This window comes from Setaria italica, chromosome IX, assembly GCF_000263155.2.
Source record: "Setaria italica strain Yugu1 chromosome IX, Setaria_italica_v2.0, whole genome shotgun sequence".
Lineage (NCBI taxonomy): Eukaryota > Viridiplantae > Streptophyta > Magnoliopsida > Poales > Poaceae > Setaria > Setaria italica.
Genome location: NC_028458.1, coordinates 9869186 through 9891739, shown reverse-complemented (window position 1 = coordinate 9891739; position 22554 = coordinate 9869186). Strand labels below are relative to the sequence as shown.

At 46.6% G+C, this 22554-nt stretch overlaps 3 protein-coding genes across 4 annotated transcripts; 1 reads left to right on the top strand and 2 right to left on the bottom strand.

Annotated features, from left to right (window-relative positions):
* On the bottom strand, positions 1 to 4131 carry LOC101773252 (plant cysteine oxidase 2). Its single transcript, XM_014805879.2, has 3 exons — positions 3654 to 4131; positions 1060 to 1187; positions 1 to 917 (listed from the first exon to the last, which is right to left on the bottom strand). Exons 1-3 carry the CDS (start codon positions 3910 to 3912, stop codon positions 348 to 350), a joined length of 957 nt encoding a protein of 318 aa, XP_014661365.2. The 5' UTR covers positions 3913 to 4131; the 3' UTR covers positions 1 to 347.
* Positions 4132 to 5722: 1591 nt separating this feature from the next.
* On the bottom strand, positions 5723 to 8907 carry LOC101773227 (membrin-11). Its single transcript, XM_004982239.2, has 4 exons — positions 8462 to 8907; positions 6636 to 6756; positions 6395 to 6544; positions 5723 to 6285 (listed from the first exon to the last, which is right to left on the bottom strand). Exons 1-4 carry the CDS (start codon positions 8752 to 8754, stop codon positions 6124 to 6126), a joined length of 726 nt encoding a protein of 241 aa, XP_004982296.1. The 5' UTR covers positions 8755 to 8907; the 3' UTR covers positions 5723 to 6123.
* An 8939-nt stretch (positions 8908 to 17846) lies between these two features.
* Positions 17847 to 21781, top strand: LOC101763774 (uncharacterized protein At3g03773). Of its 2 annotated transcripts, none has more exons than XM_022829889.1 (6): positions 17847 to 18029; positions 19340 to 19520; positions 19664 to 19820; positions 20442 to 20473; positions 20562 to 20604; positions 21100 to 21781. In XM_022829889.1, the coding sequence occupies exons 1-6, from the start codon at positions 18025 to 18027 to the stop codon at positions 21132 to 21134; spliced, it is 453 nt and encodes a 150-aa protein (XP_022685624.1). In that variant the 5' UTR covers positions 17847 to 18024; the 3' UTR covers positions 21135 to 21781. The 2 variants fall into 2 exon arrangements, with proteins under 2 accessions (XP_022685624.1, XP_004982271.1); XM_004982214.2 differs by having other exon boundaries at positions 17850 to 18029; positions 20439 to 20473.
* Positions 21782 to 22554: the final 773 nt, after the last annotated feature.

The following is a 22554-nucleotide window of genomic DNA, read 5'->3' as shown; positions in this document are numbered from 1 at the left end:
GTGTAGGCCAAGAGTAGTTAGGTGTGCGATCGCCTAAGTATACCAGATCAAGTAGCTGCGATGGCGAAAGAAACCAGATGTGGGAGCAGCCGGCGGCACGCTGGGTTGCCAATTCCGGAAACCGGGTGGAGGGCTCGCCCACTGGCCACTGCTCACGGGGCCGGACAAGAAAACCTACAGGAGTAGCCAACACGGTTACAGATCAGCAGACTGGAAGAGGTCTGCGCTGCGTTCTGAAACTGTTTGGGAACGAAAGCACACGGCATGCACATGCATCCATCTGCGTTCTGCGCTAGCTGCATATCATCTGATCGATCTCTGCTGTCTTCTGCAGGGTTCTTCTTCTTCTACAGGATCGGAGGGCCCTTGTACGGCACCTCGTACATCTCCAGCTCCCTGGGCTTGCCCGTCTCCACCAGCCACCCCAGACGACGACGTTGCTCATCCGCGGCGCGTGCGGTGTCGTCGACGCCGGCGGCCTCCTCATCATCTGCGCCGGCGAGCAGACGATGGGACTGGGGGCAGTACGGGAGGTCCTGGTAGTAGGTGCAGTCCCGGTCGCCGGAGTAGGGCGGGCCGAGGACGTCGAGGACCGCGCACGCCGTGGACGCGGCGAACCGGTGCATGTTGCCGCCGGACTCCGGGAACAGCACCAGCGTGCCGCACGGCGCGCGGAGGTCGGCGTCCAGCACCAGCCTCGCCAGCCTCGTCGTCAGCGCCGGGGGAGCACCGGGGGCGGCCGGAGCGCCGGCGACGACGGGAGGGTCGTCGTCGGCCCCGGCGCCGGCGCCGGCGCCGGTGGCCCAGTCGTAGGAGGTGACGTGGAGCGAGCCGAGGAGGAGCTTGCTGAACACCGTCATCCCCCGGTGGTCGTGCAGCGGGATGACCGCGCCCGGGGGCAGGAGGAAGACCACGACCTGCATGCGGAGGCGTCATATCGATCGGGCCAAGAAATCAATGGGAAATACAATATATCCTTGTCACGAGCTGTTACCAGGCCCCTTTAATTTGATGAGAAGATCAACACATGTCAGTCCTCGATGATCATTCTGTACGTACCGAGAAGTTTGTGCATTCGTAGATGGTGGTTCGCGTGATGATCGGGCGGCGCCGTCGTCTTTGGACGCCACAAGCGGCGGCGGCCTTGGTGACGGCGCTCAGGTGCACGTCTTCTGGTCCCATCTTATCTGCAAACGAACACACGACTAACTGGTCAAGGCCGATTCTTGACTGAGCCCGAAATGCACAACAGCGCGTACAAGAAAAAAGATGTCTGAAAAAGTAAAGCCCGTCAAGCCATCGAGAGGAGACTACCACGCATCAAAACTGTGGATCGAAGATTTACCACCTGGTGGCAATACCAGCGTCTTCAGATCGATGATAAATAAGAACATGTGTGACACGAAATTAATCTTTTTTATTTTGAACTGGAAGGCACGAACGAAATGAATCTAGTTGAAAATTGAAATATAGAGAGAGAGACACACGGCTCAATCTCTATAGAGTTGTTTGTTGACCACTTCTGCTCTCCGCGTCGTCCCCTCCGCGTCACCTTGTAGGCTGACAGGAGGGCCCCTCTGCCGTCCTGAAAACCACCCCACAAAAGCCTCCTCCTCCTCCGGCCGGCGAGGCCGAAGTCGGCCTTTGCTCGCAGCTCGCAGCTCCCCCTCCTCTCCTCCTGTTCTCCTTTCTTTTTGTTTGAATCTTAGGTGCTCAACGCCCCCCACCCCCCCCCCCCAAGCTTCTGCCATGGTGGTTGATGTTGTGGGAGGGGAAGGGAGTCCCTAGCTGTCGTTGTCGCCATTGCAGGGCAGGTGTGCGCAACGGCGGCAGCAAGTGGTTGCTCGTTCGCTCGGGGCCAGAGCCAACGGCTAGCAGTGTTGTGCCGGACGTCGTCCTCAGTGGCCGGCGTGGTGCCGGGGGTGATCTGTCCGGCGTCGATGGCCGGCAGTTGCTGCCGGATGGAGGCTGTATCGTGGCGGCCATCCACATTGGTCCAAGGCTCCGCGCCGACGTGTGGCGTGGTGTGCTCAGAGCAAGAGTCGGTGGCAGGCAGTGCTGCTGCTGGATGGAGGTTGTACGGCAGCATCCGTCCACATTGGCCTGAGGCTTTGTGCTCAGGGCTGGAGCCGGTAGCGGGACGGTGCTGCTGCTGGCCGTCGTCCTCGGTGGTCTCCTCCAAGACACAAATCAACACAAATCGACCGAGCAACAACAAAGGTACCCCCTCCATGGCCGGTTCCGGCCTAGGAGGCTCCGAATCTGGCCGTTGATGGCACGGATGGAGCAACCATAGACCGGTCACCGGTGGGGCGCTACACCCGGCAGTTGTTGCACCCTGCACCGGCAGTGGACACCGACAGCTTGCCCACAGCCGGATCTGGTGGCTCCTTGGTGGAGGCGGCTGCACAACGCAAGAGCTGGCCTTCCACAAGTGGCCAGACCTGTGCGCTCAGGGGTGACGGGCCTCACTGCTGAGAACGTCTTAGCCTCGCTGCAGCAGTGTCGTATGCCGTCATGCGGCTCCTGCTCGCCAGGTTCACTGAGCAGCATTGGTAGGAGATTTCAGCGAAAGCAGTGCACGACTTCTTGTCGGTGCTGCCAACGACGACGTCCTCAATGCCTCTCGCCTTCTTGGAGGTGTCGTCGTACTCCTACTGCAACTATGAGAGACCTTCGGATGAAAATCATGCTCCGGTTCAACCGGACTGGCGACAGCGGCGTCTTCAACATCGCGTCTACCTGTAGGCGTCGCTTATTGAGGTCTCAAATGTAATTGCAGCTACCAAGCTCAAGGTGATGCCATGGAGGTGCCTAATGTTGAGTCTTGATGTGTTGTTATATGTGGTTTAGCCACATTTTGCTAGGGTGTACGTTGTCATCCGTGGTTATGCCACAAATTCTGTCCTTGTACTAGGACAAGGTGGTGTTGTTATCCGTGGTTATGCCACAAAGTCCATCCTTGTGCTAGGACGTGGTGCTAGGTAGCTCGTTGTGGTTTTAGCCCGATTTTCCCAAATTAACCGAGCGATGTATGGTTTTGGCCTCATTTTTTTTTGAAGAATGAGGCCGTTGATCTGTGGTCTGCCACACATTTGAATACAATTTAAAAAAGAAATATATGTATATGTATATATATATACACACACGTAGTTGATAGCTAGTTGAAATACATGCTATCTGTGATGCCGTGCCCAACCCAATTCATCAGAGTAGTCAAAAGTTGAAACCAGATGCTGCCATGCCCATGCACGGTGGCATGCAGATAACCAGAACAGAAAAGGCCATGAGTGACGGCACAGAAAAGGGGCTTGAGAAGCTGCTGCATGCTGCTCTGAATCAGGGTGCGGCAGATCTGATCCATGTACCGGTGCAGCAAACCTGTGTGCTCATGCTCATGAATCATGATGAGGAGGAACAGGCAAACAAATAATGTTCTTGCCTTCCAACAAGAACAAATTCTCGATCGGCTGATATTTACTTGCACTTTGGCTCAAAGCCAAAAGGTTCAGAAATTCTACTTCTTAATTACGGTACAATGACAAGTCGGAGCAATACTCATAGTATACTAAGGATAGTAACTCGAAGATGTTGCTACTGAGAACAGAGTATCGTAAACAGACGACGCAGCCACGTTCGGTTCATGCACGTACCGATGATGCCTCTGATGAGGGCGACGTCGTCTGGCGCCGGCACGGTCCCGGGACCCCCGAACGCGCGCCGGCACGCCGCGAGCAGCCGCTGGAGCGGCGTCGTCGTCGGCGGCGCTGGCGCAGTCGCGTCCACCGCCCTGACGCGCCGCCGCACGCTCACGCCTCCGCTCAGTCGCCGCCTGCTAGCATCCCTCCGCCCCTTCATCACCCCATCCGCGCCGCCGCCGCCGCCGCGGCTCCGGCCTTCAGCAACCATCATCAACACATGTACGGCCGAACAGCAGCCCGCGGCAGATCAATCAAGAGGAAGTCTTCTCCCCCCCGGCCCGTTCGCGGATACGTCGCGCCGAGCAAGAACAACGGCGCGGCAGAAAATGGATCGGAGCTAGACGACGGGTAAGCAGGAGCATGCGGGGGACTAGTATAAAGAGAGCAGCCTGTAGGCTGTAGCTAGCTCGGCGCAGGCGATTCCAGTGGTGTGGTGAAAAACCGCGGGCGATCGGCATGGTGGGGGGCTTAGCCCGGCGGGGTCCGGAACGACGCGGAGCGGTGATACCAGCAGTAGTGGATTTTTCCTCGGAACCGCGGACGTGACCTCGGGTTGCAGGACGGGCGAGGAAGGTTTGGCTGGTCGATCTGCTCCCCGGGGCGGGGGCGCCCGCGTTTTCGCGGGGAAACCGCTCGAGCGCCTGGCGGGGCCCGGGGACCGGATGGACGGCTAGGATGCGCCCTGCTGCTGGTGCGATGCGATCCGAACTCCAGAGGGGGACGAGCGGCAGAAGCAGAACTGGTAAGTTGATTGCTTGTCAGCTTGCCGTGTGAACGCTAGCGAGACCAACGTTGTTTGTACGAGCAACCAAAGAGGAAACATATGTTTGAACACGCAGGAATGGTTTAGGTTTTTTTTTTCGCCCTAATTTCGTCTTTCAAGTCTACAATTTTTTCATACGCTGATTAGTTAGCTACTCTCTCCGTCCTAAATTGTAGATCGTTTTGATTTTTTTAGTTCATACGTATTATTATACACCTAGACATATACATGCATAATAATATCTATAAATTTAAAAAAATCTAAAACGATCTACAATTTGGAACGGAGGGAGTCGTACTTCCCTCCTCAAGTCCATTTGACCCATTTAATCTTTGATCCAGGCATCTAATACTCCTAGCAGTCACAAATAAGTTACGTCCAGGATTACTGTAATCAACCATGCATTCATATAAGTCGCATTTTTTATGCGGTGAGTTCGAGTACATGAAAATTTTATTATGAGAATATTTGCCTAGAAGAGTAGTTTCATAAAAATATTTGTTGGTAGGTTTATAAATATTAATAACAAAATTCAGTAGTCAATTGTATTTTCAGAATGACACCCGTGTCGCTTAGGGTGCGTTTGGCAGAGCTTCCAAAGCTGATTCTCTGCTGATTACAGCAGGAGCTCTGCCAAACAGTTTTTCAGAGAGAAGTGATTCTTCGCTGATTTTGTGAAGTGATTCTCTGAAATGAATAAGAGTCTGGGAGCGGAAAAAAAAGTAGCTTTTCTTGATTCTGTGAAGCGATTCTCCATCCTGATTTCAAGAGTTTATGCTAAAGAATCAAAGAGAATCACTTTTAACCATAGAATCACTTCTCTCATATAATCATCTCCCATAAAGAATCAGAATCAGATGGAGCTCTACCGTATAGACCTTATATGCAAACTCAAATCGGTGTGAGTACTAGTTTCCTTCTTTTCATACGAGGTTCAGCCCAAAAAAGTAACTTATTTCGTCTCCAGCAAAGAAGATTCTTAACCCTGAAAATTACTCCTAGTTATTTAGCTTTTAAGTGTCGAAAAAACCTACGTTGTTTGTGTTTCAACTTTCAACTAACCAACCATCACGACGTGGAGCGGTGGAGGTCCAACGTTTCAGCGGGATTCGTGGTGGAAAACGGAAAAACTCGTCATTCCAATCGAGCCGGGATATTTACATCTGAATGTCCAGGATTCATGTATTTATGTTATTCTTCTGAAGGTTTAATAGGATTGTCCTATTCGGTTCCTAGTTCATACAGTACGTACTTCGGATTTTCTTCCACGGATGAATCCTAGTTCCATTTCATATGCTATGAAAACAATGTTTTGTACAGAAACAGACAGTGGCATACACTTTTGCATCAAGCGCAAGCATGTGTACTTACATGAAAGTTGTAGCAATAGACTACACAGCGGTGTGGATACAAAGGAGGAATCTGAATACTTAACCAACATGGATGCCTGCGTTGAACCTGTAAAGATGCCGTGAAGAATATGCTTTTACACTTGTGAGGCCATCAACTGATCAAAACAGTGCACACAGAGGACCAACTAGAGCAAGCTTAGACTGGTCCACGACCAGCACGAAACTCTCACCAGCTGATTATCTGGCCTATTTTCCCGATTTGCACATATCATATCTCAAACTGAAAGTTAACAAACAGAGTGCAGATCTAATGTGTCAACCGCCAAAATGCAATCATCACGACTACGGTGATGATCATGCCAGCATATGCAATCCACTTGTCCACACGGTGCCGCCTCTCGATAAGCTTCAAAACAGAGTTTGATAGGCCAACAGTGTTCAGGACATCCAAAGCTTTCCTTTGAGCACTCTGCAATACAGTGAAGGTGGATATCAGCAAGCAGAAGTTAGATCATCAAAAGCAATGATGGTTGATTGTGGCCTCAGAAATCTTCTGTTTTTCAGTAAATTTTTTTAACCTTAAGTCGATCCCTCTGGTCTGCATATTTGTGAAGGATAGCGACACCTGTCTCATAAGCTTCTTCAAGCATACGCGAGGAGCTACGAGCTGACTGCATTGCCTGGGCTTCGTCATCAAATATTCGAAGGACATGTGAGGACTCACCATTCTGCAACAGCAATTTCCAACTCTTTATTAATCAATTGAAATCATAATACAGAAAATAAAATGAATCAAGCTTTGCTTGAGGAATTCTTTACAGCTCTCTCAAATAGCTCTGCCCTTTCTTTTGCTTCCAGAATCCGCTTTTTTTGACGCAAAGTATGCCTGTCAAGGGTTTCCTTCAGTGAATCAACCTCTTCAGACAGTTGCTCCACTTTTCTGCCAAGACAACACAAAATAAGGTGTTATAAACTTGGTAAACCTCATCTACAGAACTCCTACTCCTACCATCTACACAAACTAAACTTCCGACATGCAGCAGGGGGAAGTGAACTTCACAACCTAATGCATATCCTACAGCATTCGTCTGACACAATGTGGGCAATAGCAAGTTGGCAACCCTCAGCACTTCAGAAGGAGAGATCAAGGTTTCAAACTTAGAATATCAGTGAGAAACAGACAACCCTTATAATGATTACACAGTTTCTGCAAAATTCAGAGCCAGGAGTATGACCAACTTGGACAGTTCATGCAGCATTGCTACACGGCACAGTTCTAAAGATCTCAGCATATTAGAAGTTATTAGTTCTGCTATTGCAGACTACAACTAAATGACATAGCACTAGAAACTTTATCTTTTTAAATGGAACCAGAAATTGATATCCCAGAAGGTAAGTGCATACAAGAACAGTTTCCTGTGATCCAGTGTGTGGTTCAAATTTCAAAAAAAAAATCCATACAAAAGTACTACAAGATCTGGTAATGGGGAAGATTACTCCCATATGCAATTAGAACGTCAAGTGGCACTATTTGGTATCGAGGGTAAGTCCAAGGTTCCAAAAATCAAGGATGTATAGTTTACTGCATAGTTGCAACATTTGAATGCACCCTGAAGGTTAATATGCAAACATAAGTACTGCTAAACAATTAGAAGTGAATAGGAAAGGAAAACCATACATGTGTGCTTGCATGATTGCTTATCCAAATTCTTGCAAAATTAAGTTAAGTTTCCTAACATGAACTATGAAATTGGAGTGCAACACAATATTCTTTTTGCTGATCAACCATTGAATTAACATTAAGTTACATGTCTAGCACTCTAGCAACACTAACATTAAGTGTGACAGATCAAGTTGGTGGTGGTTATAACGCCGCACCCTAATCAGCTTAAGTTGCACCCTTGATTTCACATTTGGCAATGAACTAATGAAGTTGATAGTGTAAGATTTCTACTTGTTGCTTTGTTTACTCCCAGTGTTTAGGAAGAAAAATCCAGTTAAAATTCCTGGCTCATGACAGAAGCAAAGCATGTGCTGGGAGGCACTCATTCCACTAAGAAGTAAGCACATTCAATTAAAATCTCTGGCTCATAGGAAAATGAAAATATGTTCTAGGTCCGATGAGAATACCAGTATCCCATCAATACTTAGTTCATTTATACAGCGCCTATTAACCATTATGTAGAGCAGAAATACAATAATATAAAAGCTATTAATCTGATTTTCAGTCAAGAAAAGCACTGAAGTAGACACGCTAACGACAGATTCGACATGCTGATTCTTTCATCACTTCCCAATGCATAACTGACTTAAATGCTGCATGGCAAATCCAATGGCAGCCAACCTAGTAGCAATGTACCAGGTACAAAACAACATTCGTATTGCATAAATGATCCACGCAAATGCCTAAGGTCATGGTAAATCAAGTTCAACTACTCCCTCTTGACACAAAACTTCACGTCCTAGCAACTGAACAAGCAAATATTACCACAAAGTTTCGTGTGATAAAGCTGTGATCTGCATCACACCTAGAACCCAAGCGCTGCGAGATCTCTGTCACCTCACCACCAATCGACGTTCGGCGCAAGAAATTATAACGGAGCAGCTTAGAGGAATCAGGGATCTAGGGAAGATATGATCCTCACCTCTTCCAGAGGTCCCGCTGGCCCTTGGCGGGGATGGACCGCCAGAGCCGATCCATCTGCGCGCACAACCCCTGGATCTGCGCCACCTCCCGCCGCACCCCCTCGGCGACCGCAGGGTCCCCCGGGGCGCCGCCGCCGACGAGAGGCGCCGAGGAGTAGGAGGACGAGGTGGGCGCCGAGGCGAGGCGCTCGACGCGGGCCACGCCGTCGCGTGCCGAGAGCAGCAGCCGCCGCGCGCTCTGGTACATCTCTGACAGCGTCGCGCCGCCGCCGCCGCCGCCGGAGTATTCCATCGCCGCGGCGGTCGGTGTCGTCGGTATCGAGGAAGGAGAGAGGTTTCTTCCTTTCCTTTTGCTTTCTTCGTTTTCCCCCTCTCCTGTTTTGCTTATTTTGAATGAGATCAATCAGCGTGTTCGGCAGCGCGTTAAGCCGCTGCTGCGGCTGCTGGCTGCCGCAGCCGGTGCTGTAGCGCTGCAGCTGCTGCTGTAGCGCTGCAGCTGCTGCTGCTGCCGCCGCTAAGCCTGGTAGTAACGGCCGTTTGGCCCGCCGGGTGTGCGTGCTAATGGGCCGTTTGGGCCACATTAGTTGCAAGGTTAAATTTAGTCCGGTTGCAACTCAAATTTATGCAGGAAACCAATGAAGCAAACCGAATTTGCGTACTCTATTTTACAAAATCAAACAATTAAAATGTGTGGGACTACAAATAATAATAGAATTGTTCATACTTGTAAAATATAAGGTTGTTAAAAAATAGAAATTAAATTGTTCCTGTACCGAAACGAGCGAGAGAGCGGTAACGACTTATCCTTACCAATTTCCAAAGTGGTTTCCGTACTGATACGCTACTACGTTCGAAAATAAATTTTGTAGCGGTTAATGCAACTACAGTATCTAAATGGTGCGCGCCAAACATAACAAACACACTCGAGCTTACAAACGTACACACAACATGGAGCGCGCGGCAGCGAGGGAGCGGCGGGCGACCGCGACGGAGTGCGGGCGCCGAGGGCCCACCGGCGGCGCAGACCGGGCGTGGACGGAGCGGGGAGCGGAGGGAGCCGCGGTGGCGGATCTGAGCGAGGCTCGGTGGGGAGCAAGTGACGGAGGGGCCGAGATGAGGGAGGCACTGGCGCGTAAGCTCGAGTGTGTTTGTTATGTTTGGCGCGCACCATTTAGATACTGTAGTTGCATTAACCGCTACAAAATTTATTTTCGAACGTAGTAGCGTATCAGTACGGAAACCACTTTGGAAATTGGTAAGGATAAGTCGTTACCGCTCTCTCGCTCGTTTCGGTACAGGAACAATTTAATTTCTGTTTTTTAACAACCTTATATTTTACAAGTATGAACAATTCTATTATTATTTGTAGTCCCACACATTTTAATTGTTTGATTTTGTAAAATAGAGTACGCAAATTCGGTTTGCTTCATTGGTTTCCTGCATAAATTTGAGTTGCAACCGGACTAAATTTAACCTTGCAACTAATGTGGCCCAAACGGCCCATTAGCACGCACACCCGGCGGGCCAAACGGCCGTTACTACCAGGCTTAGCGGCGGCAGCAGCAGCAGCTGCAGCGCTACAGCACCGGCTGCGGCAGCCAGCAGCCGCAGCAGCGGCTTAACGCGCTGCCGAACGCGCTGAATTTTGAAGGGATGGGAAGTAGAGACCGGGAGGTGGGACCGCGATGGAGCTGTGACGTGGAAGGTGACAGGTGGGATGCAGGGCCTGGCCTAGGGGAGTAGGGGGCAGGGTGTGCGGCCACCCCGGACCCCAAATCCCAGGGCCAAATCCGCCCTAAGGATATAAGTAACCGTAACACAATTTTTAGAGCAAGAGTAATACTTATGTTCCAAATAGTATTGAGGTGGGGTCTCGAAAAAGATAGCATTTATTACTACCCCACTCACAATAGTTTACAGTAAAAAATAACATTAAGGTGGGCCTATTTCATGGTAAAAAAAAGTCCAATTCATTTACCGCACCCCCTCATCCCTATCGCCTCATCCTGCCGCTGGTCCTCTCTTCCGCTCACATTGCGCGCTCGCCGTCCCTCGGCGAAACAACGAACGGGCGGAGATCAGTTAAGAGATCGTCAATTCGCTTATGTGATTAGGTGATTCGATTGCCAATTCACAATTCTTCATACCATTAATTCACTATCACAAGTTATTTAATCTCAACTGATTTATAACTATTGTGTATCTATAATAATTTTAGCACTGTAGGATATGATGTCGTCTAGAAAATATGAATCAGGTAATGAGAAAAGGACATGTAGATGAGTTGATAGAATCACCGAGAGGAGCTATGGATAAATTTTGCAAGAGTAATCAAGACCTGAGAGTAATACGGACATTTCGATGAACCTAGAATTAGTTGTTTATATTAAAGAGCACCGAGTTTTACTTTTCACCCTCGAGTTTCCAAATCTGAGGACCGGCCCCGGTGGCATGCTACTATTGGAGAACCGTTTGATTGTGATTCGGCGATGGGACCGTGATTAACGGCCCTGCCTGCCTTCGACTCGAAGGCACGGCCGCATGCGCTCACCGTTTCCATGTCTCGAAGGCGTATTTCTCAGCTCCTATATGAGCATATTGAGAACGTCATCTTTCTACGAAGACGTATTTTAGTGGTGGGTAAAACTTCAGGTGTTGCTTGGAGAGAGGTTGGGATAGGGAAAGGGAAAATAGAATAGAGAGGTTGGAATAGGGAAAGGGAAATAGATGAGTAGGGTATGGAATAAGGATATAATTTTTTTAAGTTATTCTCGTATCTGGAGTTCTTGATTTGGGTTAGGGATATAACGTAGGACCCACCAGCTAAGCAAAATAGCAACTATTCTCCTTAGAGCTGTCCTAACCCACTAGGTTAGCTGGTGTCCATAAAATTAATTAGGGATGTTTAAACCTATCACGTCGGATATTTGCACACTAATTAGAAGTATTGAATATAATCTAATGATAAAACTAATTGCATAAATGAGGGCTAATTTGCTAGATGAATCTATTAAGTCTAATTAGTCCATATAATGTTACAGTAAATATGTGCTAATTATGGATTAATTGGGCTTAATAGATTCATCTCGTGAATTAACCCTTATTTATGCAATTAGTTTTATTTTAATTTGATATCCAAACAACCTGTGACCTGGATTAAAAATTAGTCTGGGGATCAAACACCCGCTTAAGGTGCGAGAGAAGAAGAAAAAGACGACACCAGGTCGCATGCTTGTTGACTCGCGCACCAAGGTACGGAGACACAGACACGAGCAGCTGTGCCTTGGGAGGGAGGAGTTTCTTCCTTGCTCCGTCCGTACCTAAATAAATGTCATTTTCATTGTCTCGAGAAACAACTTTAACTAAATATATATAAAAAAAATATTAATATTTATGATACAAAATTAATATTATTAGATAGATATTTGAATATAGTTTTTTAATAAATTTATCTGAAGATACAAACAGTGCACATATTTTCTATAAATTTAGTCAAACTTCCAGCACGGAAATCAAAAGCGACAGTTATTTAGGGTACACATTTTGTGAGCCTACTGCTGGGAAGCGGCGGCGCCGCTGCTGCCCGTGATGGAGAGCTCGGCGGCGCCGCTGCTGCCCGTGATGGAGAGCTCGGCTCTGCCGCTTGTGCCGCGCCCTGATGGCCGCCCTTGAGCTCGATGACCGATGGAAAATCGAAAGTGCCGGCTAAAAATCAGATGCCTAGACAATGAATTGACTCACGAATGATTGAAATCGAAGCCCAGTTGCATGAATCCATGGCTGGTCGAGCTGCATTTGTTGTTGGCTGTACCACTCGTCGCCAGCCATGCGTGCTCTCCCGGCTGCCGGATCTGGCGTAGGAAGGCAGGAAGAGGAGGGGCCACCGGCTGCCCACGCACCCCGCCGTTGCCACCGTCGTTGGCGTGTGTGCTCGCACGCGGTCTCCCACCCTTGGGCATGCCGCTCGCTCTTGGTCTGTGCATAGCCCCAGCTCACCACCGCCTCGAGCCCCATCGCCGCTGCCCTTGGCCCCGCTAGAACATACTTGCTCCACGCCATGGTCCGTCCTTGGCTCCGCCGGTGAACCAGCTTGGTCAACGCCGCAACCCACCATCGATCCCACCGGCCATGATTCGGAGACCCGCTCGCAGGCTCGCCGGGACAACGAACGCAAAGAGGAAAGGATGTGGATAGAAGCGCAACACACGGAGGAGAAGGATGTGGTTATAATTTATTATGGTCCACGTGAAGAAAAACGATGAGTTGGAAGAGGTGGTTTCTACGAGTGATGTCTTGGTGACATGCATTTATGGGTTGGCAAGCTCACACACCTGTGACCCATTTACAACCTTCGTCTGCTCCACCTCATCTTGTTTTCTCTAGACGGCTCCATTCACTACTCCTATTGTCCTGTCAGTACGATGAGTAGCAGCTCTGCCTGCGTGCTCACTCGGCAAGGCAAGCAGCAGCCCCTTGCGGCCCTCGCGTGACGGAGCATCTTCGGCGGCCTGCGCGTCGAAGCAAGCAGCGGGGGCTCCAGTGGCCCAACGCGCGAGAGGAGCGTAGGCTCCAGCTGCACCCACACGTGCGAGGCTCGCTCGTCCTCGGTGCTGCGTGCCAGCCGAGCGCGTCTCCCACGACCGTCGTGCTTGCCAGACGAGTGCAGCATTGGTAACCCCGCGTGGACCAGGTGAGGTCAGCTCCGACGGCCATTTGTTCGTGCGAATCCAACTCTAGATCCAGCCGTCGACGCTCCATGTCACCCACTGGCCTGATTGGTTCCCTTCCCCAGCGAGCCTGGCTCGCACTAGGGAGCCAGGCTAGCTGGAGTCAGGCCCTAAGGATGTAGATGCCCCATATTTGGTTGTTTGCTCTATTCCAACCAGGCCACAAAGGAGACAATGATTGTTGTATGAATACATACAGAATTCAAATAGGAGATGCAAGATGAGTTTATTTAGTTGGCCTAATGCACCATGTTATAATCACCTCTTGAATGCATAGGGTGAAGTTACCACCAGCTACTTCATTGGATGAAATATCAGTTTGTTACAAGTCTAACATTACATACATTTTGAAAGTAAAACCACAATTATTATAGCTTGAACTAAGATTACTGGAGCCTCTAATAACATCATGACATCTTTAAAATCCCAAGAAGCCTTCTTGATCTTAGGTTAAGCTGTAGCAGGACATTTCTGAAGAATAAAGAGGGAAACAAAGTATCATTGGCCAAAAAAGAAGTTGGCAATAACAGGTTGTTGACAGGTTGACAGATGATGATAATAGGTTAATGTAACATATAGCATCATTGGCAAAGAACATATGCTCAGAACAGGTTGACAACAAGTAGAAATGGCACAGCATAATAGGTTGATAATAGAATGAACAGGAATGATAACAAGATGAACAGGAATGGCAAGCATCACTGACAATGAGATGAAATCAAAAAGCAATGAGATGAAACCAACAACCAAAATGAAACAAATGTAGTTATCAATCATTATTGGCAATGGGCATATACTCAAAACAACAATGACAAGTACCATTAGCACTCAAAAAAATTCACAGCAATGAGATGAAATCAGCAAGCAAAATGAGTTATCAATCATCATTGTCAATGGGCATATGCTCAGAACAACCACATCACCAGAATGTCATGATATCAGATAACTCATAGTTGAGTTACAAATCCAATTAGTCTAAGATATACGATACTAACAGCTAGAGTCAATTACCAACTATAAGGTATAGTTAGTAAAAGAGATGAGGTTAGTTGCACAAAACATGGTTCAATAGATCAACTGGTCAGAAGATCAGGAGGCTCACTGCAAAAAAAACACCATTTGATCATCAGGATAGCTGCACAAAAGAATGGTCACCGCACAAAAAACACCCCTTGCCTGATCAGTGGCTTACTGCATGTAGTAGTGCTTGGCCAAGAAAGTCCTCAGCTATAGCACACGGTGAGAACCATTCATCTTCACAAATGCAGTACCATGAGCCTTGTTGCCAAGCAGGTGCTCATAGGCAGCCATCAGTGCTTCATCAGTGAATCCAGGCATGAACATGAGAGCATCATAGAGATCAGGGTGGACATCCTCAACCTTGGTCTGCAAAATGTCATTGGCAACATTGTTGACTGCATCACTCATCCCAGTCATGAACAAAATGTCCCCTCACTAAGCATGGATCTTTTCCTCTTGTTGCTTGTATCAGACCAAGCAGCAGCAGCACTGACTCTTGGGTGCCTCTCCAAGCACCTTTGTCACATCATCAACCTTCATGGCATCTGACTCAGAATCAACAAAGTCAAAAGGAGAGCCCAAAGGTTCACTAGAGCCCATGGCAAACTTTCCTGTAGCCATCCCATTCCCAAATATGCATCTGCTGGTAGTTCTCTATTGGCTTGTTCAACATATCAGCATCCTTTGGGTGTGCCTGAAATTCAAAAAATGAAAGGTTAGCATATGTTATCATCATGAATTTATGGAACCAATATCAGTGATCATGAAAGGATACACACTTTGATATGCTCCTTATAGTACTCATCCTCCAAAGTGATCATAAAGTTATCCTCATCCCACAAAGCACCACTAAGTTCTCTAAGCTTTACCACCCTGATCCACCTCTGCCTCCACTTCCTCAAATGGTTGTACATCCGGGTGCCAGTCACCTCATTGCTTGACAACTCATGCACAACCTTGGCAACTTGGTTCAAGTGCACTTCCTTAAACCCTTTGTCAGTTCTCATACCAGTGGAGATCAGCTGGTAGAAGCGGTGAAGTACAAATGCAGACATGACATTGGTTCATCTCATTGCAGGCCTCTGCCGCTGCCCAGCAGCACCACCAACCTGGGCACCAACCTGGCCACCAGCAGCCTGGCCAGCAGCAGGTTGGATAGCAGCTTGGGCAGCAGCTTCAGTAGCCTCAAGCTCCTCAACCAAGTCAAAGTGACCATTGCCTTGTGCCATCTCCTAATGCATACGGTGCCACCCAACTTAGATGTGAGGAGGAAATGAAGGAAGGAAGTAAACATGGAACAACAAATCATCATTGCATATTGCCCACTCCTCAGCAAAGAGTAAACAAAACAATAATACATCATTGCATAATGCCCATTGCCTTAGCTAAGTAAACACAACAAATAATCATTGCATAATAGCCAATGCCTCAGCTAAGTAAACACAACAAATCATCATTGCATAATGCCTAATGCCTTAGGAAAGAATGAAACAGAATGGATAAATCATCATAGCACACTTATCCAATGTCTCAAGTTCAAATGAAACAGAATGAACAAATCATCATAGCACACTTTTCCAATATCTTAAGTTCAAGTGAAACAAAATGAATAAATCATCATTGCATAGTTGTCCAATGCCTCAGTTCAAAGTAAATGGATTAAACAAATAGCATACAAACTTGGCTAATGCATAAGCTTAGGAGCATATATATTATCTAGAATACAAAGTGCAATAACCTACTACATGCATATACATGTGAGCATTACCCCTATTTGCCCATATTTGATTAGCCCATTCATCTCTAACAGTAGCCCATGCTGCATTGTCATCCATAGGAACCCCATGCCCATGACTATTATTAGTCTCCCAAGTGGACTCAAGAGGAATAACCTCATCAGTACCATGCCCTAGTATCCAATTGTGTAAATGCAACATGCAAGGACCAACTTGACTTATGTCTTGAAAGGATGAAAAGATTTATTGTCAATAATACAAAATTAATTTTTTAAAGCCCCAAAAGCCCTCTCAGCTGTTACACACATACTTGAATACCTCAAATTGAACAACTCTCTTGGATTGGTTAAATAATTTCTACCACCAAACTCATTAAGATGATATCTAGTGCCTCGGTAAGAAGGAAGGAATTCAGGACGACATGCATATCCAACATCTACTAAATAGAATTTCCCTAGAAAAAGTATAAACAGATATTAATCCTACTGTAATTTAGATTGTGATTTAATTTATGTAACCAATTTAGTTCATTACCTCCTGGAACCCTTAACCCATCCTCCCTCTCTATTGCATCAGCTAGAATGGTGGCATCATGTGCATATCCCTCCCAGCCAGCCAAGACATATTTGAATTTCAAATCAAAGTCCACTGTAGCTAGCACATTTTGAGTTGTGTAGTGTTTCCTGCCCCTAAATGCTGATTGCATCTTGACTGAGACTCTAGCATAGATATGAGTGCCATCTATTGCCCCAACAATCCTACATGAAACCTAACAGTTTTTGTTACAAAATATGCACTCAGGTATGCAGCATTTGTTTTTAAGGCTTACTATTGTGTGACCTTAAAATATGGGTACCATCTTGAGTTGTTTCTGATCTTAAGAGGTGTCTCACTTGATGGAGACTTAATCATATCATGCCTAAGTTCACCAATATCATACAACACTTCTTTGAAATGACTACTCACCGTCTCTACAGATCTCCTCCAATTTTGGTGTATAACTCGAAATCTTTGGTTATGCTCCACAACATGAAGAAACATTGCAACTTGCTCTTCTACCCTGTTATGTATGGTGTCTCTAAGTAAGGTTCTGTTTCTAAGAAAATTACATAGCTGAAAATAAAGGGGTTCTTCTCATGCGAAGCATGTTTACACACTCTACATCGTTGCAGTTATAAATTTTATCCAAGTCATTTTATCATTCCTCATCCATAGCACTCATTGGGGTGTAACTAATCTGAGATCGTGAGCATTGACCCATTCTAATCCTATTAAGGAAGAATGCATACATGGCAGTGACTAGAGCAGCTGCATGAACAATAAGCATGCGGTAAGGATTTATGGCCGGCGGATGGCGTGAAATCGGAGCGGTAACCCTAGAGCTTCCCGCGTGCACGCACGCATGCAGTGTCGCCCCATGCGCGTTCGCCCTTGCTCCCGCCGCCGCATCCCGGGAGCCTAGCTCTGGGGAAACGAAGAATCTAGCCGTACCCCGGGAGTCAAGTTCCAGACGCCCTTTTGCAGGTCTAGCAACGAACTCAGGAAACCAATCACACGGAGGTCGCACGCGGAGAGCCTGGATGCGGGGGTGCAGCGAAACAATCGCACCCCACATCAGCCTCCTCCGGTCATTCCTCGTGTCCCCCGAGTCGACGATGCCGGCTCCCTCCAACACTGACCCTCTTTGTTTTCGGGAAGCACCATCGCCGATGCACGTATCCTCTTATAACCCACCTCTACCGATAGAATAGAATCGGTGGAAAATGAAGGGTACATTTCTCATTCCGTTTCCCATTTTTTTTTCCTTTTCCCACAAAACGAACACGGCATACTGCCTCGTTTCCTTTCCATACCCCGTTTCCACGATCCAAACGCCACCTAAAAGGGGATAGAAGGAATGGCAGAGGCAAATGCAAAAATAAAGCTGCCACAGCAGGCGAAGCGCAATACAGAGCTCCGCGTGCTGCCGCCGCTGCGTGCGCTTCATCGTCCTCTCGACCTCTCCTCTTCTCTCCCCTGCAGCGCACCCTCGCTTTCCCCACCTCCAGTCGGCCAATCCGCGAACCCTACTCCGCCGCCATGAGGTATCCATCCCCTCCCCAGCCTCCGTGCCTTCTCTCCGTTTTTCCCCTTGATATTTCGTGGCTTCGTGCCCAGTGGATGGCGATGCTTGGGTTTTTGGAATGGAATAGCCGTCGCGTTGGTTCTTCATTTCTTAGGCGTTGGGGAATGGTTGGATGGGATCTGGGTTCGCATCTGTAGTAGTGGTACTGGAAAGGTGGGCAGAGCCCCTGCTTCTCCGAGGCCCGCAGCTCAATGGCGCCATGGAGCTCGGCGAAGCGATGTTGAAGGCGGCCGACCTCGTTGCGGAGGCCAAGGGCGCGCGCGAGACGGCGTTCGGCTTCATCAGCGATGTCTAGGGAGGTCTCCGGTCTCCCAGGTTCGCAGGATTCAGCCGCTTGATTCGTCACCGAGTCGCCTGCTTTCGTTTGTTCTACCCTTCGTGTCGCAGAGAAATCGAACGTGATCGTTTTGTTGAGATTTCAGCAACTCAGCCTCCCTGGCCTGATGTAGTGTTTTTTTTTATTCGGAGAGTAACTATGATGTAGCTGATGGGTTGCTTGTTGCCAGCATTTGCTGTTGATCCATTCCTAGAATGACGAAATGGTTGATCATTTTCCTTGCTCTGTGGGTTGGTTGAATAGAATTTAATTTCTTTCGGCTGTGTAATAGATTGCAGTATCCGGGAGTATTTGCAGTAGGGGCGTCAGTTTTAAATTGTCAAACAAAACCTCTAGTATTTGATTATCTGGTGTATTATTTTTTCATTGTAATTTCTTATGCAATGGGTGGTTGACGCTCTGGAATGCTTATGTTTACTTTTGATCTATAGTACTCTTGCAGTTACCATTACATTGAAATGGGTTCACAAATCTATTGCATAACATGTGGACATCTGCAGAATATGCTGCACATTGCATGTTTGAAAGGACATGCATTTGGTTACTGAATAGTTAAAATTGACTTGCATTTGGCGGGTAACACCTAATTATTTGTTGTCATCTAAAATGGCACGATTGGAACTATGCGGAAGACAGTATGTTCATCGCATATCTGTTATATGATGAATTGCCTGTGTCAGTGTTCATGTTTTCTAGTGAACACATTTTGTTTTGTTTTTTGCACTAGACTCTAATAGTCTAATTGACTGTCTCCACAATTGCTCTTCACTTCCTCCTTATCATTTTTTTTGTTACCTGTGACACATAGAATTTTGCAATCTATTGAAGATTTGGAATACGGGTTTTTTTTTTCAGATCATTTCCCCTGATGCAAGCATTTTTTTTTTGTTTGTTTGTTTGGTATGACGTGGTTTTTACTCTTTGGCATGCAGCCGCCAACCTGAGGTGCTGTGGGCTCAGCGCTCCGAGAAGATTTACTTGACTATCTCATTGCCAGATGCAAAAGATGTTGTGCTGAAGACTGAACCTAAGGGCCTCTTTACCTTCTCAGCTGTTGCCCATGGGGAACCTTTTAGCTTCACTTTGGAGCTCTTTGATTCCGTGCTGCCAGAGGTAGGTACATGTTGCTTGCTGTTCTGGATTTCAATATAGGCTCGATGTGAGCAAACGAGTTGCTAGCCAGTCGTCGTGAAAGACATCATCCATTTTTTTATGTGAATTGTTAGTGGCTAACCATAAATCTGCTTGGTCTATAGGGAAGTAAAACGAAGACAAAGATGGGCTTGCGAAACATAATCTGTTCAATCCAGAAGGAAAAGAAAGGTTGGTGGAAGCAGTTGCTGAAGTCAGAGGAAAAGCATCCATACATCAAAGTTGACTGGAACAAATGGTGTGATGAGGATGAAGAGTCTGGTATGTGCTAATGATGTACACTCACAGATCCATGCATTTTATATTTATTTATTTTGTTCTGGAGGCATTCTGAATTCTCTATTAAAGGGTTGTAAAAAGAAAACCATTGCAATTCAGTAGTTTATATGGATGAAATATGTATTCTTTATTTCTTCTGATGGAACTAGAATTTGCTGTTGGGATGACCCTGAGATCCTTGATTTTACTTGTCTATAGACCAAGCAGATTTATGGTTATCCAGTTGTGGTGAAAGACATCATCAGATCCAGATTTCATGACATTAATGCTGTAGTAGACCATATCATTCATTGTGTCTGAGGGTCAAGTGACAAGTCCATAGTTTATATTCTCGGTTTCCTTAGCATGGCAATAAACAAACATTTCGGTGGCAGACTAGTTAAGTTTTCTCTGTTCTGTTCGTCTGAAGTAGCAGTAGTTTCAGTGTGAAATACAGTGGCTACATAACATAACCGCTATCTTATTGTGGAGCCTACAATTGTTATGCCTTTCGTTTCAGTGGCTAGAGTCACATGTCTTGTATAGCGCAGCTTCTGATTTCTTCACAAATGTTGCATTCATTGATATATGCATGTGTACCTGACAAGCATTTTCTTGCAGAAGCCTCGGGGGATTCAGATGATGACTTTGATGGGGTATGAAATATAGTCAAGATTTTTTGTTTGTTTGGATGTAGCGCTTGTACTGCAGCCTATAGTCACTGCCATCTCCATATTGTTGCAGGCAAATGAAGGAGATGAAAGCGGTGATGATGATGGGATGCTTTGTGAGTGCCCATCTAGTACTTAAATTCCTTTCTCTCTTCTTGATAACAGTACCAGAGGGTTGTTAATGTGAACTAGACTTTCCTTAATGAAACCTACCCACTAGGTTCTAGACATAAACCACACATTTCACTCAGGACAAACATAAGCTATCTTGCATTTGGGTTGGGCATGGATCTTTTTCAGAGTATACCAGTTTTCTTCTTCAGTCCATTATCTTTCATCTTATGCATGGTGGTAGGCAATTTTTTATCAGTCCAATTCACTTCAGAAGATATTCAAACAATATTTTGAGTGATATACCAGCTTTTTTTTCAGTCCATTATCTTTCATCTTAGGCATGATAGCAGGCAATTTTTATCAGTCCATTTCGCGTTAGAAGATATGCAAACATTATTTGAGTGAATCACACAATCACTCTAATACCTGCCTAGTCAACAAACTAGCAGCCATTCATACTTCATGCTCTGTCTAACAGCTTTGTCTGTTTTTTGCAGATCTCCCTGACCTTGAAAAGTTAAGGGGCAAGTGACTTGGCTGCTCCAGTGAAGGAAGTAGATCTGCTGTAACAGGTTACCCTTGACGTGACAGATAGGCTCTCCATTAACGTAGTTGCTGTTACCTGCAAAGCATCTGCGATGGCACCAGACTTTTGGCATGATCCTTGCTTCGCATGTCTTTTATCTCCCGGGTATCTTTCCTGACAAGTGAACTTGTGCTCTGAATGTAGCTATGAGCTGTCTAGTTTCCGACTAACTCCTAACGCCAGTGAATTGACCTAATTCAACTACGACAATGCGACCAGATCTTATGGAATCATGACATCTTGGTATGGATTACCATTGGCAGGCAGGGTGGTTTGATGTACTTGTCACTCTGTTTATATGCCATTGGATTGCAGTGAGAGCATGAGTTGTTTGCTTTCCACTGCTCTCGGTCAGAGGTTCAGAATTCCTGCCTGAGAGCCTGACTCGCTAGGTGTTTCGAGCACTATATATGCAGTGCTCCATGTGATGTTTTCTCGAAACTGTTGCACATTTTCATGTTTCAGATCGGGAGCATTAGCAGTTGCACATCAGGATTGCTTTTCTTGTAACATCAAGATTTAGATGTCACGCTGGTTCTAAGCTTGCTTGATGCTTGTTATCGTTGTAATGTAATGTCGACGGCATTGAAACACTGATGCGATGGTGATGGCGCTGTTATTTGATTCTGACGTGCAACCGATGCTGCCATGAAGCGTGTGCTGGCAGCCTTTTCAGAAAAGCAGATGGAAGGTTGATTCTGAGTGGTTACCTAGGGGTGCTTGGGGTGTTTAGGAGACATGGTTAAACTTTAGCCTTGGATATTCGATGCTAATTAAGAGTACTAAACATGAGCTAATTACAGAGCTAATTACAAAACTAATAGCAGAACCCTTAGGTTAAATTGTGAGATGAATCTATTAAGCCTAATTAATAGCACCACATTGTCAAATCACGGACTAATTAGACTTAATAGATTCGTCTCACGATTTAGCTTAGGAGTTGTGCGATTAGTTTTGTAATTAGCTTATGTTTAATACTCATAATTAGTATCCAAACATCCGATGTGATATGTACTAAAGTTTAGCGCCTGTCTCCCAAACACCCCGGTAAAAACTGGCCTGAAAGTTGCCATGGCATCGACATCCAAAACATGAACATGCACTGTTTCTATGGCGACGCGTCTTTTTGAGCTAGATTTTGCTGAAATGAAAAATATCAATGACTTTTGCGGGTGGCCCGGGCTGAAATTTGCATCGATATTTATAAGTACGCGTGATTCGGTGATGGATGGACACCGTTACGGATCAAATCCATTTTACCTGTCGGCATGCATCAGATTCCGTTCTCCATTTGCAATAAAGGTGTGGACGGCATCGTGCACCTTATTGGGAACCATGTCGTGAGATCTTTTTTTTTTTTGCTTTT